Source organism: Sinohyriopsis cumingii, chromosome 3, assembly GCF_028554795.1.
Source record: "Sinohyriopsis cumingii isolate HCF-2022 chromosome 3, ASM2855479v2, whole genome shotgun sequence".
In the NCBI taxonomy this organism is placed as follows: domain Eukaryota; kingdom Metazoa; phylum Mollusca; class Bivalvia; order Unionida; family Unionidae; genus Sinohyriopsis; species Sinohyriopsis cumingii.
The window spans coordinates 134,828,563-134,849,722 of NC_142963.1; the positions used below are offsets into that span (position 1 = coordinate 134,828,563).

The 21,160-nt window shown below is 34.3% G+C and overlaps 1 protein-coding gene across 2 annotated transcripts in view; it reads right to left on the bottom strand.

The window, feature by feature from the left end:
• Positions 1 to 2,090: 2,090 nt before the first annotated feature.
• LOC149803911 (histidine ammonia-lyase-like) overlaps positions 2,091 to 21,160 on the bottom strand; it is a 55,597-nt gene continuing 36,527 nt past the window's right edge. For both annotated transcript variants that reach the window (XM_089953727.1, XM_089953726.1), the window contains exons 9-23: positions 20,010 to 20,135; positions 19,350 to 19,489; positions 18,682 to 18,729; positions 18,328 to 18,379; positions 17,245 to 17,340; positions 16,689 to 16,784; positions 12,770 to 12,828; positions 9,857 to 9,937; positions 9,079 to 9,144; positions 8,510 to 8,588; positions 5,616 to 5,702; positions 4,964 to 5,098; positions 4,588 to 4,696; positions 3,664 to 3,733; positions 2,091 to 2,708 (exon numbers count right to left, since the gene is read on the bottom strand). In XM_089953727.1, the coding sequence (XP_089809853.1) occupies positions 2,556 to 2,708; positions 3,664 to 3,733; positions 4,588 to 4,696; positions 4,964 to 5,098; positions 5,616 to 5,702; positions 8,510 to 8,588; positions 9,079 to 9,144; positions 9,857 to 9,937; positions 12,770 to 12,828; positions 16,689 to 16,784; positions 17,245 to 17,340; positions 18,328 to 18,379; positions 18,682 to 18,729; positions 19,350 to 19,489; positions 20,010 to 20,135 (1,397 nt within the window). In that variant the 3' untranslated portion in view covers positions 2,091 to 2,555. The remainder of the gene's footprint in view (positions 2,709 to 3,663; positions 3,734 to 4,587; positions 4,697 to 4,963; positions 5,099 to 5,615; positions 5,703 to 8,509; positions 8,589 to 9,078; positions 9,145 to 9,856; positions 9,938 to 12,769; positions 12,829 to 16,688; positions 16,785 to 17,244; positions 17,341 to 18,327; positions 18,380 to 18,681; positions 18,730 to 19,349; positions 19,490 to 20,009; positions 20,136 to 21,160) is intronic.

The window sequence follows — 21,160 nt, forward strand, 5'->3', positions numbered from 1 at the left end:
AGACAGAGGATTGGGGTGCTGAAGCGAATCATCCTCCCTCTGCACTCCCCAGAAGAAGGGTGAAAGAAGACTGGGGAAGAAGATGCGTGTGTGGCGCAAGGCCAGGAAGGTGCAACCATTAGATAGGTGCATCTGGAGTTCAAAAAAAACCAACAGCCCTTTTCAGGGCTACCCAATACTCTAGAAAAGAAATAACGATCGATTTGCCAATGTGTGTAGGTAGAGTAGTGTGAATATAAACACTAACTCTTTATTAATAGTGGAAGTGTATGTGTTTGTGTGTTTGTGTTTGTAAATGTTGAAGTAAGTTTGTGTCTTTGTGTTTGTAAATGCTGAAGTAAGTTTGTGTGAATAGTAGATTATGGGTTTATTTATTGATTCTTAGCGTATGTAGAGAGTATAGTTGTGGTTATATTATATGAAATGAGAAAGTAGGGGGATGTTTTCCTTCACGTACGCGCGATGTTCGGTCATGATCTAGGTAAGATCAATTTTATGTTATTAGGGGGATGTTTTCCTTCACGTCCGCACTTTCACTATAAGAACCCACAGTGTTCGTTGTTCAAACCATTCTGCAAAGAATAAAAAGAAGATGGCGTCAAACCAAATGGACAAAATACAAACCTTGCAAGACGTTTTAGACAACTTAGGAATAATGGAACAGATGCTAATAAGACTCGTTGAAGACCATTATTCCTATAGTCCCCATCGTGTAAAGATGGAAATTAATAACTTAAGAAAAGCAAAGGACAAGATTAGTGGTGTCATGAAAGAGATAAAGGAGGAGAAGGAGGATGAAGAGGAAAGAATAAGAATACGCAAATGGAACGAAAAAATTGAAAAAGAAGAAGAAAATGAAAAGAGGAAGAAAGAAGAGGAGGAAGAGAAGAAGAAAGAAGAGGAGGAGAAGAAAAAAAAGAAAGGGAAGAAGAGTGTAGGAGATAAAATAAGAACTTGGTGGAGAAAAAGAAGAAATTAGAAGAAGAAGAAAACCCAAAGGCCCTTTTCAGGGCCCCCATATTTCTCGAAAAGAGATAGCCTTTCCATTGCCTACCCCTTTTTTTTAAATTTAAATTTTTTTAAAAAAAATAGAAACCCTCCCTGTTTCAATTTTACATAGACCCTATACAGTCCCAGGGGTTTTTGACCATGTTAAATTTACATAGACCCTATACAGTCCCATGGGTTTTTGGCCATGTTAATTCCCATAGACCCTATATTGTCCCACGATTTTTGTCCATGTTAAATTTACATAGACCCTATATTGTCCCAGGGGTGTTTTTAATGATAAGTCCCATAGACCCTATACTATCCCTATTCACTACTGATGTATGGCAATCTCTACAGGATGAGGTCCTCTGTGATGTATGAAAATCTATAAAAATTGTAGGTCCTCTGTGATGTATGGCAATCTCTGCAAGCTTAGGCCTTCTATGATGCATGACAGTTTAAGCAGGCTTAGGTCCTCTGTGATGTATGGCAATCTCTTCAGACTTAGGCCTTCTGTGATGCATGGCAGTTTAAACAGGCTTAAGCCCTCTGTGATGTATGGCAAACTCTGCAAGCTTAGGTCCTCTTTTGATGTATGGCAATCTCTGCAGGCTTAGGCCTTCTGTGATGCATGACAGCTTAAGCAGGCTTAGGCCCTCTGTGATGCATGACAAACTCTGCAAGCTTAGGTCCTCTTTGATGTATGGCAATCTCTGCAGGCTTAGGCCCTCTGTGATGCATGACAGTCTAAGCAGATCTTAAACCCTTAAGATACACAACAGTCTATGCAAACTCATAGTCATCTATGACCTAATCCCGTCTCCGGAATCAAACTTTTGTAATAATGTTTTTAAATAAATGCTAACAGGTATTTGTGATACCAACGCTTGACTTGATCCAGACTTATTTTTTCCGCTCCTTTCCCTCCCTCGGTAATTTAGACAAATGATTCGCAATATGAACAAAGCCATTTCAACCCATGAATACCCAGTTATCTACAATCCAATGCATCTATCAAAAATGTGGTAATAGACACCCAATAATACAAGAACATATCGCATTATTTGTATGAATACTAGGAATAACACCTGAACGACCCGTAGTCCAAAATGCTTTATTCGTGATTATTGTTTTTACAACAAAAATGTTTTATTTCTCTTTATTTCACACTTAAGCATAAACCATTACCAGCATATATCTATCAACGGATTATGTATAATGAACATCAACCAAGAAATCAAGAATATGTGATACAAACTATTGGAAACCTAATTTAGAATATTGTTTTTATTTTAAAAATCCGTTCTTATTATATACATTACATAATTGTTCCATGATTTGCCATAAATGCTCCACAAATAAGTACGAATTTAATTAGCAAATATCTGGGGGCCCATAAAGCTCAGTTCTACATGTGCCAGTCACAACAGAACAATAACCATACAAAAAGAATAATAATACCAGTACAGTCTGTCTATGACCATAACATTTTGACCTGTTTGCAGGAAATTGTTTACTTATGATAAAGAATGATTTCAAATTTTACATTTAAATAGCAAAATTTATTACAGTTTCTTGTGAATCCGTTTTCTTTTGATCGGAGGTTCACTGACTGCATCTATTCCTGATTTCTGAATGGCTGTAGGGGACATCACAGGTGTTTCTATGATCTGCTTGGAATGGTATTTGTCAATGTATGGCTTAACAACTTTCCAAACCTGAAAAACAAAATGGTACGTTCGTATATGTTGTTCTGAGAATTATACTAAAATTATTTTTACTTTCAATACTTATGACTGAGAGGCAAATTGATGATGTAAGATGTACAGTTATCAATATATGACATCACTGGATTAGTTCCATTTGACCTTGACATTTGCATGATGTATCTTCAGATTATTAGACAGAATATACCATTTTGCAAAAAAGCCATTTTTGTTCCAAATAAACATCTCAGAGGTAATCACAGAGACATTTTTCTACTTGTGTTAATTTAAACCTTAAAGCAAAATACCGGATGTTTTGTTAATGGTATAAATGGATTTAATAGATCCCACAGACGATACTACATTTTATTTTACAAAAGACCTGGCCAAACATTACATAAACATATGTTAATGCTTAATAAAAAAAAACAATCCCCCACCCCAAAACAAGAATAAAATCTGCCAAAACGTAAAATTCGGTGGTCAGGAAGAATGTTTGCCATGCTTCATTTAGTAGTAAAGCCATTAAAAAAACATTCAAATATATATCGAATAAAATGTTACTCGCAACATACAAACCCCACCCCACCCCAAAGAAAACAAAGGTTTTCTCAGAAGCATATCAATTTAAAGAAATTGTTCATGAAACTCTAAAATTCTCAGAAGCATTTAAATTTAAAGAAATTGTTCATGAAACTCTAAAATTTGCATACAATTTACACAAGCTCTAAATTATTTGGATAAAATATATTCCAATATTAGGAAATGTTTTGTAATAACGAATTACAAAATATACAGAATGTTCAGAGCCACAATATAGTCTCGCATTTTAACTGCCACTTATTTCAATATAGCTAAGTAATGCAATATATATCCATATATACTTAAACTGAATTACTGCTTTTACGTGTCATACTACACTTTTATCTTAGCAAAAAGGCTGAGAATGTGAATGTATCTATCATACCTCTTCCTGTTGAAGCAACTTTGTGGCGGCCTCTATATCTGGAGCCATGAATCTATCTTTATTCCATGGTCTATAAAAGAAAATCAGATTTTATTCTCTAATCATGAAATTATTATCTGTTGCGTATATCATAACTTGCGGGCCTAAATAATAATTCTTCTGGGCAAGGACAAATATTTTCTGTATAAAATTTCCAATCAACCAAAGCTGAACTTAAGCTTTCATTCTTTTTTTGTCATTTCAATCCAAAATGTAGATAATGTCTTTTTAGCTCTGTAGAATTGAATGCTGATAATACGACACAGATAGATCTAGTTGCATATCATTTAATCTGTTAGTGAGGAACCAACCCCAACCCCTCTCTAATCGCAAGGTACTTAACCCATTTTACAAAATGTTGGTGAGGATTCTCACTCTCAATGCTTATACTCAGTCCTTCGTGATATTAATTTGATTTAAAATTCTACATTATTTTTCTTTTGGGTTTTGGGGGATGGATTGCTGATAGCATTTATCAGGTATTTTAGTCATTTAATATTTTATAAAAAGAAACAACCAATCAATAGATTGAACTGTATAAATCGCTGACTTCACTTACCCGTCATAGACGATACAAATAAAAATGGCATTATTTTGTATTCTCATTTACTTTTTCGATGATGCCTTGGCAATTTCCGAGACGGTCCATTTACGACTTTATGGGTACTTAAGTTTTCTTAGATGTGTCTAAATATGTATGTTTTCCTTGAATGCGGAACAGTGCTTGCTAGGTCGTAAACTTTGTGATTTGACAGAACCACGAAATACACGAAAATTGGTACCACAACTAATAGTGATTTCATGATTCTGTACGTAGGCAAGGACTTAAATAATTTGTTGAAAACACTTTACTGTTAAGTCTAGGCTCCCTGTAAAAGTACGTACGCAACAACTTTACGGACTACTGTGTAGACAGCCTCTAAGGGTGCCGTGGTCTTCAGGGGTCTCAAAAACTCAATTGCTTGACAAGCTGCCAGCAATTCTATCGCCAACACTGAGAAAAGATAGAAATGAATTTTTTTAAAGCATAATACCTTATTGCAGTTGAAAATATAAGCATCGTCAAAGTGGAAAGGATGTGCAGCTAACGCAAGTTTCAGATAGTAAACTTAGTCAAACTCCACCAAAAACACAAGTTTTTTAAAAAAAGTCTTTCACTTGTAATGAAAAAGTGACTTTGTGTGTCATATCTCAAACATACTAACTTCATAAATCATTTTGTATAAACACAGATTTAAATGAGGACTCGTTTGTTTTGTACCTTGTTCCACGTGTTCCACAACTCTCAGACACTTCCTGGCTGAAAACCCTCCCATGGACACGTGATCCTCGGTTCCAGCACTGGTGCTCATGGAGTCAACGGAGGAAGGATGACACAGAACCTTGTTTTCCGATACTTGATATAAAGAGAATATTTTTTAATGAAATATCTACGCGAATGATGACTTTTAAGGGTAAATAAATTCAATAATTGTAATGTAGACTGTCTAAGTTAAGCTTTACCATGATTTTGAAAAATAATGTGACCTGATAATCTGGCAAAACTTCGTTCCATTTTGTCTTCCGGAATATTAACTTTCAGTGCTTCGGTGAAATGACACGGATGATTTCCCGTATGCTTGAATAAGATTTCCTTTAACTGAATTCATTATAGAAAATTGTAAAAGTATTAGTGGGACATTAAGATTGTCTGAGCACGAATTTAATTCAATTATACCAGGACTCAAGCAAAACTGGTCAACAAATGCAATCATCGTCGATGAGCCAATAGTTTATCATACATCGTAAATTGAATCTGTGTTCTTTGGTCAATACTTATCCACGCAGGCATGCGTATATATATATATATATATATATATATATATATATATATATATATATATATATATATATATATATATATATATATATACCTAATGCAGCTGCTGTGCAATGTGCAATCATAAATCCAGAGTTCAGACCGCCATCTGGTGTCAAGAATGCAGGCAGCTCGCTTAAGGCTGGAGAAATAAAATTAAAACATATAAGAGTATCCGTATAGTGCTATAAATTTAAATTGAATCACAACAAATACGCCGAATGTGAAAAAAATCACAATATTTATCAGTGCATTGGTTTATCTGCACGGTGCTGTATTACGTACTTATTAAACATAATTAATCATTATTTGATTCGCACGGTGCTGTATAACGTACTTATTAAACAAAACAATTAGTTTATTCGAGCAGCGATAAGTATAGCATGCTTATCAAATATAACTAAACACTGGTTTATTAGCACTGTGCCATGTACAAACTTATTAAAGACAACTAACTGTTGATTCATTTATAAATAGAAGATCTCAAATGGTTCACAGCTTGATATTGTATTTATTCAGTTGTGCAGTGCTAAATAGACAAGTGAGGGAACGCATGTTACTCAGATGCAGGGGAAGGGGAATGACAAGAACAAAAAAGTAAGGGAACACCGTTCCCATATCGCTACACCAGAGCGACGAGTTTCATAAATTTAAATTAAATCATTATCCATTTAAGATTATGTCTACCACACAGTTTTCCCTTCATACTGACTCAGCTACTGCACATTTCAGTTATTAGGCGTAAAAAAAGTCCCAGATGCTAGTTGAATGGGCAGTTTTATAACAGTAACATGCACAAGTTGATATGGTTTTCAAATTATAATTCAAAGAGCAACTGTCCTTCAAAATGAATAGAACATTCGACATAGACAGCGTCAATTTTAAACGGTGGATCTCAAATGGAAATTCATGCGATGTCACAGAGTCGACTCGGGGTTGATTAGTCGATATATATAAATTGATTTCGATGAGAATGTTTACAATGTTTCTACCAAAACGTAAATTCCACTACTAAGCATGACAGTTGTTGAATATTCACGTTAAGGGATGATTACTGGATGAGGAAATTCCAGATTCACTGTAATGTATTTGTGATCCGATATATTGCATTATTTGACTTGGAACAGCAGACACAAATACATTTATTTAGAGTCAGAGTTGCATAACATCATAAAAAACATTACCTGCTTGGAGCTATTTTACCACTTAAAAACTGTAGTGTTTGGATAACATTCTGTCAGTTCGGAGACCAATATATGTCCACATTCTTTGATAAACGGAGGTGAGATTTTTTACTTCTAAGTTAACATTTAAACCACGCTTGTCATAGGATGGGGTCCATGTTACATGCGTCCTTCTTTCACAGCACTCTATCCATTTACCAATACCGACTTTTTCATTGTACGAGTCCATGTCGAGGAAATTGGCAATATTCCAACAGATTTAACCTTTTTGTAATGCCCCTAAGGCAATAGATGCTAAAAATAGCCGCCAAAATGTTGATAGTAAGAGTAAAAACAAAACAAGTTAATGAAGACAGTCAAGAGAATTCTGCTCATTAATTGTGTACGCTTATTTGGCACAATCAGACTTACGTAAGGTGGCGCTCTACAATTTCGTATTATGAATATGGTTAGATTTTTAAAGGAAAAGAATTTCCCTGCTTTTCCTTAATGGTTATAATGACTATTTAAAAAGACCTTGTATATCTTATGACTTGTTAAAAGAAATTTTAATTCCCTTTATTGTGGTTTATGATCAATGGGTGTAATGTGGGTTACATAGTAAACATCTTGGCTTTACTTCAGCTGTGTACTTTTAAAAAAAAACCGCTAGCTCTGCTTGGCTATTTTCACTTCTTGAACATAAGAGGTAAATGGTCCAAAAAAGATAACTGTTCGTACATTTTATAACATTTTTACATTTCATATATTTGGTAATTCATTATTTGGACTTTCAGAAGCAGGTATGGTCTAATCTGTCAAAATTCGATTTCCCTACGTTAATAACTTTAACGATAGTGCATTTTAGAGTACTTCCGGTTAACTTTTTGAGCACATGGGGGCAGTCATTTTGGTTAGCTGTGTGCTTAGATCTTGTACAATTTCCACAAGTACAATATGGAAGCAAATTTCCACCACAGTACATGAAAGTAACATAGAGGTGTGCCAACATTCTCTCCACTATGCATGTTGCAAATGCAAACAACTTCACTTTACACCTATCACTCTCTCAGACGTTCGTAATAATGCAGAGAGCCTTCTAAAGTGATATGTCAACATGTTGACATATCAAAAGTGTTAAACTGCACACGCTGTATGTAAAGAGTACCAACTATGTAATAAAGTACAATTTTACATGCCATTTACACGACTGATTATTGGAGCCCATATTGCCTGCTGCTTTTTTTACACACAACTAACTATCGGGGTACATATTATATGCTTATTAGCCACAACTAACTATTGGGAGCCATATTCTGTTAGAATTGTATGTCAGATAACATGATCTTCACACAACATGTCAGAGGAAGAAGAGGATACCAAAAATTTAACTGACCCAGAGATTATATAATGCTGAGGGAAAAAAAAACCTTTCATAGGTGTCATCCACACTATCGTTATACTTTTAATCGGTATCTGGAGTATTCATTAAATTTGTCAAGATACTAAGCAACAAGAAAAAGTCATTTGATATATCATTCTCAGTGAAAAGAGTGGCATTTTCTTTGATCTAAAGACAGTGTCTTTATTTAAGTCAATTGTTGCTGATGTGAATCACAACAGTATTCCCTTTCATCTAAACACTGTTTTTAAAATTGGCAATCTGAAGAAATTACATTATTATGTTTTGTCAACCAATATCTGCATGGGACTCTCTTAAAGCTTCAAAGTATTTTAAATAAAAATTGAATTTTCCAACTATAAAAATAATATAATAATTTTAAACCTGGATTAACTAGTCGTTCTATTCTCCGCTCACTGATGTTTGACAGCTCATGGACAGCGATTGCAAGGTAATCCAGGACCTTTGAAGATAGAGAATATTACGCGTCTTCATCAGATAATTTTGAAGAAAGTCGGATATTTTCGGTATGTGACATGTATTATTATTCAAATAGTTTTTTTATGTTTAAAAAAACGTTTTGTTTAATGAACATTTGTTTATGAATGTGATCATTACATAACTATAATTGACGGCTTACATGAATGTAATCGCTACGTTACAGTGTTATTATTACGTAACAATGTGTTATCACACATATTTAAAACGAAGTTCAAATATGGAATATGTTCGACAAAAAATGCACCAACTATCCATATATGAAATTTTTCAACTGGGTCGAGATTTACAAGATTTTAACAATTAAGTGGACAAATGTTTTTCATCTTTATTCTTAATTACAATGTGATGAAATTATATTGCTCAGCAGTTCTGAGAAAGACAATTTGCAACCATGGTGCAGTTACCAACTGACGCATTGCTGGGTAGGTGGTAGAAGATTATCTGTCACGTACCTTTGCCGGATATTCTCCATGGAAGTTTCCTCCTGATATTATCTCTCCCAAATCCGCAAATACCATCTGAATACAGACTAAGGAAGAATTTCTTGCATTCTAATATTATTTCATGAGAATCCACAAACACCATCTGAACTCAAACTAAAGAAGAGTTCACTGCAGGGACGTCAGTTGCTGTGCTGTAAAATGTAAAATTGCTGTTGCCTATATACGAAAATTAACAAGCCCGTCAAATTTTGTTTGCCCCCTGCCCCACCCCCCACCCCCGCCGAATTAAGTTTTGCCCCTCCCCGCCCCCCCCCCCCCGGAAAACAGTTGAAATGGTGTCCCTGGTTCACTGTATTCCAATATTGATAAAATGTAACTAACAATTTCAATTTACTGTGTTCAACATGTATTGTTTATCACACAAGAAGCAACTCAATAGTTTCGTTCATAATTCCAATAAATTTAGTTTAAGAATCTGTAAAGATTTATTATTTTATTTGTCATTGAGAATTGTTCACTGAAATAAAGTCTGTATAGCACAACCCTAAATCGTCTACTCGTCATCTTTGCGGTCAAGTCTTCAATTTCAATTTTACAAACACATTTGATCACTCCTTCAAGATCAGTGGAATCTGCAGGGTTCTCGGTTTCCTCCACTTTAAAGAACCAAAGCAAACATCGTAGTGAAAGAGAGAAAGTTTCTCGTGCTGCTGTAACCGTACCATCGACATCAAAAAGATGTAGGTTTAAAATGTAAACTGCCCAGGAATGGTGTTATAAAGGATACCGGATTGTCCGTAGCACTGTTGATTTCTGTGGTTAAAACACCTCTGACGAAGTCCACTGTATCGTTTACTATACCGTGTACCTGTTGCCATAAGAAAAACAGACGTCCTGAAGGAATCACTATACTTGATAATTTTATACTGATATTTCCTTTATTTTCCCCTTGCTTAAGTGGAAACGACTTCTTAAGTTCTGTTTTTAATTCAGCAAATATTATACTTTTGTTAGAATACAAAATACAAAATATCAAAATTTCAGCATCTGTAACTTGAAATATAGTTCTGAGGGTCACTTCTGAATAAATACAAAATATACAACCACGACATAATTTACAAAGTGATTAAGTTAAGTGGTCACAAATGTTTGTAATATTGGATCACATCTAGGTACTAACTCTATAAAATGATTATAACGATGAAAAAACTAAGAAACTTAATCGCGAGAGCTACACAGTTTATTCGAGAATCTTTTTTCTTTAAATAATAAAAACAACAAAATATATTTTCTAGGACATGTTATTATAGATTTAAGTGTATGTGTGTGATTTGGATTTTTAACGTAGCTTAAACAGTTTTTCGGTCATATCGCTATGATGTCTGCAATGTGGCAGTCTTTGTGATGTCTAGCACTGGGACATCATGCTGCAGACCTGTAGCATCATGTCCCACCTAGTCACATTATCCTGACACTTGGCCAACCAGTCCTAACAATAACCTCTTAATGCTGAGCACCTAGCAAGGCAGCTGTTAGTGCCATTTTTTGTAAGACTTCGTTCGAACCCGCGACCTCATGCATCTGAGGCGGACGATCTAACCACTAGGCAACCGGAGCGGTCAATAAAATTTAAGATTGCACTAAAATATAGTATTCATAGATGACTCATAAAAGCATTTTATGACATCATTCAATTGGTTTTTTTTAATGTCAAAAGATGCTTAAAAGTATTCTTTTTTTATTATGTTACGACTATATGGTCTTAAACGAAGTCAAGGAAAAGGTTGACAACCAAAAAGTTTTATGAAATTTGTGAATTTCAACAAATAATTTATTTTTCTTGAATACAAAGTGAAATTTGAAAAAGAATTTCTATTATTGTGAATTAAATCCCAGACAGTCCAAAAATTATGTCACAAGTATAAATATGTGAAGTTCCAATTGCATTCCAGCAGTATTCCAAATAAATTCCTATACTGAATGTGTTGAGATGCCTGTAGTCTCGAATGTACTAATATACCAATGGCCTGTAGTATGGCGATGTGCTAGCAGACTTTGATGTTTCACAATAATATATTCCAAAATGTCCTTGTCTGAATTCACTATAATTACAAATGAATGCTCTAGTCCAAGAATATTACTGAGCACTTTGTAATTCCAGTGAATAATAATTTGAATAAAATAAATCGACCCAAATAAAAAAAACTGAACACAAGAATAAGAACAATCCTGCTTCAGGTTTTAAGGCAAGAGCAAGTAATTCTTAGGTAAACAAGATTATATACCTCTCCACTTGACTAAGGTTGCACTTACCATTTTCTGAAAATGCTCTGTCAAATTATTGGAAACTTCTATTCTAGAAGTTTCTAAAGTCAGAATCAAGAGTATAAACATGATAACCATTAATAGTGACCTGTACATGAAATCCACAATCATCAAGAAAATATTTTTAACTATGTATTCTGTTATTTACAAAATAAATGTTACTGGTTATGTACACCATGAGCATGGTTTTGGACAACGTTAAGGACAAAATACAAATGTACATAAGATACAATCAATAAGAGAAATTAGTAAATATAACAAATTAAATATATATAATAATTACACTAAGTTTCATTAAAAAAGGTAAACATGAGTACCATATCCGCTCCGTCTGTAACAGTCCTCTAAAAAGTAGGGTACGGCTGACTTTGGAAATTATTGACTAATAGGACTCAGTGGCCTTGACCTTGTCATTTGGTCAGAGTATAAGGTTTAAAACTAAACTCACATTGCAAAAATCAATAATTTCTTATATACTTTCCTTGACCTTCACCTTTAAGCTTTATACTCGCACATTAAAGGTTTCTTTTTTGACCTGAGTGCAAGCTATCCAAAACGTTTGGTCAAGGAAAGTCTAACAAAAATTTATTGTACAAAACCCATTATTATTGAACTCGCAATAACTGTGAGATTTGACCTTTTTAATTCAAAATCAATGTCTCTTTCTTAACCAAATGCAAGCTCACGATTATCTTATTATCGTCAATATGTACTGTCTAGACCTAAAGTTAGTTTGCGAAAACGACGTCCTATCTTCAATTTACAGTGACCTTTACCTTTGGTCTTTTGACCTCCATCTTAAAATGTTTCTTTCTTGCCCAAAGAGGAGGCTATTCACAAACTTTGATAAAGGTATATGGTCAAAAACTGCATTTTTGTGCAAAAATATTCTGAGGTTTTCGTGTGCAGTTACCTTGACCTTAAATAGTTAAACTCCATAATCGATGTTTCAAGCTTAAGCGACTCACAAAGTTTTAGTTTATGTATGTGGTATACAGCTAAATTGATTGTGTATAAATCAATTTTCTTATTCCAGTTATAGGAAACCTGATCTTGGATCTTTTGACCTCTAAATCAATAGGCTATTTTCTTACTTGATGTTCAAGTTATCCGCAAGATTTCATTTCAGATTTTTGATGTAGAACAAATGTAACTGTGTAGAACTAACAGTGTTTCATTCTTGAAATCACAGAGTGTAACTTTGGCTTCTTCCTTACCTCATGCGAATAGCATTCACAAAGTTTGGTACACATAGATTGTGTTAAACTAAAGTCATTGCAAGGAGAAAAAAAAAACAAGGTTACAGGTGGACATACGGAGAGACAATACCAAAACATTATTTACTCCGACAAATGCCGGTGGTATATAAACTTACCTGTGGCGAGCATCTCAATGTGTAAGCATCTTGGACTCGACCACAAAATCTGTGGCTCTCTAAATGAATAAGTAAAACAAATATAACATTTGTCAATGTATGGTGGATGCTTTTACACTAATGAAGCGTTGTCGTATTCCAGACTGGTTAAAATATTACTTTCTTTTCTCAGGAATTGCATGTACGAGTCTGTCAACTGAGACCATAACTACAATTATCCTTTTGGTCCATGCGTAGTATACGGCATGTCTTGAATACTAATGATATGAAGTAAGACTGTCTGACTTGTAATCCGATCGTCATGGGTTCAGAAACATACCAGACCAGTCCAGGTCGCCTTTTTATACGTCCATAGAAAAAGTTTTAAGCTGCCATATTCTCGGCATGATCTAACCAATATGGTGTTAAACGTTGCCATCAGAAGCAACCAGCAATACAAGACAGATTATCCCTGTGACATTATAAGCAACCACCAATACAAGACGTATTATCCCTGTGCCAGTAAAAGCAACCACCAATATAAAACGTATTATCCCTGTGCCAGTAAAAGCAACCAACAATACAAGACATATTATTTCTGTACCATTAAAAGCAAATAACACTATAAGTTAGATACGTTTTGTGAAAAGTACAAAAGAGATCAATATGAAGTAAAATAATTCAGGTGGGTCCACAGTGTTGGACAGACCATCAAAATTACAGAGCACGTTTCTTTTAGATAAAATCGCATGAACTTGGCCTCATACAGTCATAATAAAAATTCCATTAAAGTATTTACATATATATTTTACTCCAGGAAATATTTTCAAATGGTATGGGGACATAAATGACGGATAATCGCCATCTTTGTTCCGCTGTCAGAACTGAACAAAATTCTGAACAGTCGTACTTAAATTTTTATGACATGGATACAACTAGTACACCGCTTTGTAGTAATGTGCATAAAGGCGTTAGTCAGATTTACTTTAAGATTCCATCGTGAACAGTATGTCTTCTTTGAAGACGTAGCAGACCGGAAATTTATATCAAGTAAATGTCAGGCCTGAATATACCAAACCATAATTTACAATTTGCACGTACTTACAATTGCTTCATGCCGTTGCTTTTTCATCCTTATGACCCGATAGCGAATACAATATATCTTGTTTTTAAAAAATTCGAATTTCGTTGTTGGGATTAAGCAACTGCAGTACTATATTCAATCTAACAGTGTCAATGTAATGGGGATAAAAGTGTCTCATTAAAACACATTTCTCTCTCTCTCTCTCTCTCTCTCTCTCTCTCTCTCTCTATATATATATATATATATATATATATATATATATATATATATATATATATATATATATATATATATATATATATATTACATCACTTGTTGCTGATTTATTGACAGATGTGTTGTTGCTGGTTTACCAAGTGTATGAGAAACAAAGACTAAGGTTGGTATCTACTTATCTTCGAATAGTTGTATCTACGGATCTACGGAGAGCAAGCCCGATACATTTGAACTTTTTCATTCAAGAGCTTACTTGTTCAAATTCTGAATTTAAACCCCCCTCTTAAACTGGTCTAGCAGGTTAAAATATATCAAAACGTATTCTGATAGAAAAATATGAACGAGCTTCATCCACATGTGACACTTAATGGAGTGTACATTTTACGTAATATTTCTTAGAGTGGCATAGCCTAGTGTCCAGTTTACATTATTTTTCCAAATAACTCAATGCTTATTTTCTTTGTCATTTTGCATTTGTATCCTATCCTTTTAAAACTCTCGTCGTACTTAAACACATTTGTAATTGCTCTTATCTATCTGCACACACTATAATTCTTTTTACATGGCGTGAAGACAGTTTAGTAGCATGCAAATAAATCAGTTCATGCTTGGTGTTGGTTTAATGATGACTATTACTTCTACGCCATATTGTTTGCTGGCAGATACAAATATTGCTGTGCAAGAGTATCTAAAAGTTGGATACAATGCATATCGCATGCTCAGAATATTCAGAGTTAATTACAACAAGCAACGCATTGAGTATCACTCTTCCTATTTACTGTCATTCATCATATACAAAGTAAAGGAACTTCTATCTCATCTGTGAAAAGACTGGCATGATAACAGTGGACGGTAAACTTTTTATCAAATTTTATTTCTCTGGCAATACTTACTGAATCACATCAGCGTTAGAAAAAAAAAATTAGCAATCAGTCGAATCCAGCATTATTGGAAAGTTATATATTTGATCTTTCCCGTCCATATAACATGTAGACAATGGAACAAGTCTTCAACCTATGACCCCTTTTCGCCGCTAGGTGGCTACCAGAATCACAGACGTTTACAGGTTTAAAGATTGGAAAACACAAATGAAGATGCTTGCGTTGCTGAGAGGTATAAGAGAAATGTGATAAGATAAATATTCTCACAGAAATGTTATTTACTAAAACAAAAACTACGTTCGCCGTCAAAAACTTTCTCCGATCACATTAACATTAGGAGAATACAAATGTAGTCCGTACATGATGGATGTACCACTTCATTAACATGAAGGCTACATAACTTATGGTCACGTAACACATTCCATCGTTACACAGATTAATAAAAACGAATGATGTTTCTTACCAACAAAAATATCCAGATGGATCATACGAAAGTGCTAAACCCATGCCCATCAAAAACTGTGCTGATAATAATCGGGACTGGTAGTCCTATGATCACAGCCACTGGACCTTCTATATTCATTTTTCATCTCTTGTAATATTGAAGATAAAAGGTCAAGAAGATTGACTGTGCATTCCAGTCAACAGCTTCAATAATGTCTCAGATTTTAAAAATTGCATTCAAACACCAGACACGAGGCTTGGCGAATATAGCTAGGATCTCATGAGCTGAAAATTTAATGCATTATTTTTGCTATTGTGGCCCCAGAGTTCATCGAGTGTAGTAATGATGTCAGTCAAGATGCTTGAGATGTTATAGCTGTATTTGATTGCAATTAACCGCGATCTCGGAGCCCTTGAAGTTTCTATGTGGATTTCAAATAGATAAAGAACATTGGGTTTTGCATCTCTTCCTCTCTTGACGTATCAGAGAGACATAGCTATAAAACCCGGATGTGTCAATATGACCACTGGATCGACTGAACCGAACTGGAGAGTATAGAACCTGCTCACCATGCATGACGAAGCTAGGGCTCTCAAAAACATGTTTTGTAAGATATTAGCTGCAGCAAAGTTCCAGCATAAGGCTAAAATTATCGGAGCTGAACACTCTTAAAAGAAGCTTTAAGAAGATTTTGGCAGTCATACTGAATGTTGTATCAACACGATTTAATTTAGTACCGACAAGACATCATGAGAAGTCTTTTTCTTGTGAAAACCCACGTAAGGGAGGAGTAGGGAAGCGGTTTTCAAGATGGCCACCATGACAGCCATATGAAATTCAGATCAGCATCATTTGCATTTAGGACAAATTAAACTTCACAAGCAGTGCTCGTGAAAACCCAATGTTGATATGATCAACAGTTTAGGAGTAGTAGCAATAACAAGATTTTCAAAATGGCCGTCGTGATGGCCGTATAGGATAACCAAGGGGTGTCATTTTCATTTCTGACCAACTAGACGTCATAAGAAGTCTCTTCGCAAAAAGTCCATGCTGACAGAAACATCCGTTCAGGACAAGATTTTGGCAGTCATATTGGGTGTCGAATTAGCACAATTTTAATTTAGGACAAACTAGACATCGTAGAAGAGGTAGTACAGTTCATTTCCTACCGTTAATGTGATCGGAAATATATCCGACGGATAAATGTTTGCCCAATTTGCTGTTGAAATTAAATACGTTATCTGAGGCTGAAATATAGTGAACAAAAAACAATGCTTCCAATTCATGCTCTTTAAATTCAACATAAAGACTAACCTGCAATTTCGGAAGGATGCATCTCAGAGTGCAGAAGCGATCGTAATCTTGAAGCCACCAGTATCTGGCCCTTGTGAGGTCGCAATCTATGAATATCTACGAATAACAATTTCAGCTAATGTTTAACTTCAGGATTTCATACTTTTGAAACTTCTTAATAAATGCATTGTCCGATTTTATACAAGAATATTTTCAGATTGGTATTGATGCTGCAACATAAATTAAATATATTGACATATTTGATAATATGCGCTTATGTGATATTTGACCAATTCATGGTTACTTGTAATTAACTTTGGACAGTATCATTTTTCATGTCATGTATATTAGCAAAATTTCAAACTATGCAGACACACATACACACAGCCTCTCTGTCTGTCTGTCTGTCTGTCTGTCTGTCTGTCTCTCTCTCTCTCTCTCTCTCTCTCTCTCTCTCTCTCTCTCTATATATATATATATATATATATATATATATATATATATATATATATATATATATATATATATATATATATATATATATATACTGAAAGAGTAGGCAATCATGAACACTCACTGCTATCAAAGGCACGAGTAGTCCCCTTCAAGACATCAAGAGTGAGAGCGGCAATAACATCTGCTTGTCTACATATAGATTCTGCTCTTTCAATACCTGTTTGGTGAAATAAATGCTTTCAGATACTTTGTTTTTCGGAAATCATTGGTATATAGTATATATTATCAACAGACATATTACGAAGAAAAGAACAACAGAAATCAAGATAAATTGGCAAATATGCAAGTCACGCTTACACAATGTAAAACTGTAACAACTAGAGCTGAAACTACAATTTAGACACTGATAACATCAAAAAATAAAAAAATAAATAAAAAAAATAAAAAGCAATAACAATTTGCAGCAATAGTAAGATTGCAGTCACCTTCCCACGCACACCCCCCCCCCCCCCAGTTGGATTTAAATCTACAAACCACTGCCATTAAGAAATGTGTAACCGTGTTTTCAACTTGATGATAGATGTTTCACAGTGAAATTATAAACGTACTCATAAGAAACTTAGTTAAAAGTACTCCTATGAAATTATTTAAAAGTACTCATAATAATTAATCTAAAAGTACTCAAAATAATTAATCTAACAGTACTTATAATAATTAATCTAAAAGTACTCATAATAATTAATCTAAAAGTACTCATTAAAACTCCTATAGAGATAAATATAAGAAATAATCTAAAATTACTCATAAGAACTCATTTAAAAGCACTCATAAGAACTTATTCCGTTCTTATAACTCATACGTATTCATTCAGTTTTTATCGCTGAATATTTTATCAGTCTCCACAAGTACTGATGGAATAGTTATTGACTACTTTCTATATCCCATATTTCCCTATTATCCCCATTTTTGCAGGGATCATATCTTAACAAATCAAAACGCATACAAGAATTCAATAATTTGTATACAATCCAATGCATGTCTTTATTGTGTGCGTGTGTGTGTGTGTGTATGAGTGGTGGTGGGGTATGCTAGCATTAAATACATCATTTATACCAAATTTTGCGTGTGAGCGAATGTGTGTATATGTTTGGGGGTAAGTTAGTGTTAAATAGATAATTTTGTATTAAATAGTGATAGTACTTACATTCTGCACCCAAGGAAGTAATTAACTGTGTTCCATTGACCAATGCTAAGCCCTTTAGAATTAAAGAAATCATAATTAGGTTCACTTCTTTGTCCAGAATTCATCCATCCTGTGCTATCAACTTTGAAATGGATATATTTATTTCTTTTCAAAATTAACTGACCATCGACATGATTTATTATGCAACTCAAATTGAAAAAAAAATATAAATCAACTTCAATGTGAGCCTTTAGCTGTTTCTTTTTTGTAGTTCTGCTTGAAAAATGCAATTTTATAAATGCTGCACAATCTATTAGTTTCTGCTGAAGATTTCCTACAAATTACTAATAGGAACTAATTTTACACAAGTCTTACCTCCTTTGGCCCGAGCTTGATGGGTTCTAGATTGTTAAACTCAAGGACCTTGAAATGTAATTAAAAAATAATTTAGAGAATTAATTCAAATATATTTATGACCTGTACTTTTTTTTTTATCTCAGTAACGTTTTATTAATGACTTTATGAATAATTGTCTTTTGACAAGAGACTTAACATTAAAATTGGATTCAACGTTTCTTAAAAAATGTTTCTAAACATTGACAACAAACATATATGCTACTAATATCAGTAACTGAAATTGCCATTACTGTAGCTTGTGTTTTACACAATGCTACCATTACCAATGCTGTATTTGGATTTCAAAAATTATCTTCCTTTGACTTTCTGATAGGTGACGCTCGAGTGAGGTAGGGCACTAGTTGATTGTTATTATTGACTCTCGCCAATATTAATCAGTTTGCTCGGATTATAATTCTCCTCAACGACGAAGGCCACAACACAGTGTTTCCACTGAGATTTTGGCATCGATATCGATGGTGAAGAACGATTTTGCTCGATATCATGATGCTAATCTTGTAGATCTACAATTCATTAAGTAAAAGCAAATATAGATAATTGACAGATGAATTCCACTATGATGTCCCCTTGTAAATTGATTTGTGACCTCAATTGTTCTCATAAAGTAAAACTACCACCAAACATACATATTTTGCAGTGGCCCACCCACTCTTCGGACTCCACATTTTCCCTTCTCCCATCATTCCAAGTGCAAGATGAGCTAGTGGGGCCAGATCCCCACTAGCCCCTACAGTGCCCTTCTCTGGGATCCAAGGTAGGCAGGAGGCTACATAACGTGGAGTGAAAACAAAATGACATTAAATAAAAATGAGAACACATCTGTTTTCCATCGAGAACCCAGCCACTCCTATCTTTGTCATTTTCTTAATGTTGATTATAAATAAAGAATATATATATATATATATATATATATATATATATATATATATATATATATATATATATATATATATATATATATATATAAAATCATGTTTTGCAAACTGAAAAACTGATGAGTGGACCTCATGTTTGTTTGAAACGTGGCATTCATTTCAATACGTGTGAATAAAGTTTTACTGAAGTGCTTTGATGTAAGATGTAAAACTAGAAATAAAAGTGCTTTACATAGATAACATAGTCTTTATTGACTTAGTTTTATGTATGCGCGATACATGACAAAATATTTTTAATGATACACATTTTTGAAAATAAGTTTTGAATGTATATTCAAAACAGCTGCTAAACAAGTATCTTCACTTAATTATTTTCTTATCACTTTTAAAAAAAAACGTTCATTTTAATACCATTAAACGCATCAATGAACTTCTTGAGAGTGGTTAGCGATATTCCACTATAGCCCTTTGCCAAGATGTTAATTCTCGCAGCCATCAACATACGGGTCCTTTCCGGAGATAAAGGTGGACCCACACCTACAAATATTACGTGCTGTTAGAAAAAGAAGCAAACAGTTTATTCTTTTAAGACACGAAACAAGCTTTCGATAATACAGCAGAAGCTAAACCAGTCTAAATACCTAAGTTTATTTAAAAACTCATTATTTTTTTAAATAGGCTAAAGAATTACAAGCCAAACATGTCATGAAAAAAACCAAGAATAACATGAACGGTGCATTATATGTCTGTCCCGTCTTTAACAGTCCTTTATGAAACTATGTGAAATTTTCGTGCAGAAACCATTTTATTCCTTCCGTCACAATGACTATGACCTCGGCTCAAACTCAGCAGGCTCCTTCCTTACCGTAAACCTAAGCCATCCACTTAATTTGATCCAGATGCATCATGTTTAACTGATATTATTGTGCGGGAACCATTTTTCTTTTTTAAGTCATAGTGACTTTGATGTTTTATCGTTTGACCCCCAAATCAATAAGGCTTCATCCTTACATCAAGTGCAAGTCATCCGCAAAGTTTATTCAGATATGTTATATAAAACAAATGTTATTGTTCTGAAGCCATTTTTATTCCTCGTCCACAGTAACCTTGACCTATGACGTTTTCATTCCAATAATCAACAGGAATCTTGCCCCCCAGTGCAAGCAATCTACGCAGGTTGGCAACTGTAGATGGTTGCTAGCTAGAAGTATTGTACAGAAACGATTTTCTTTCAGTCACCAGAAAAGACCTTTCATTCTTTTACTCTCAAATCGACAGGATCCTTCCCTAACCCATGTACAAATCCTCATCAAAGTCCATAACTTCTGATGGTGGACAGCTTGTGCCAAAACGAATTTCATAACAAACAGATGGATGGACGGGCATCATAAAATAGTACGCTCTGCCTTGGCGTGGGCGTTAAAACTAAGGTTTTCTTAATGTAGCAGTGGTATCCCTTCTAATTTTATGGGAGGAGTTAGGGTGCTTGGAGAATAAATATCCCAAACTCAACAAAGCTTCATTTTGAGCATTTATTTATAGTTTGTTTTCATTTTCTTTTT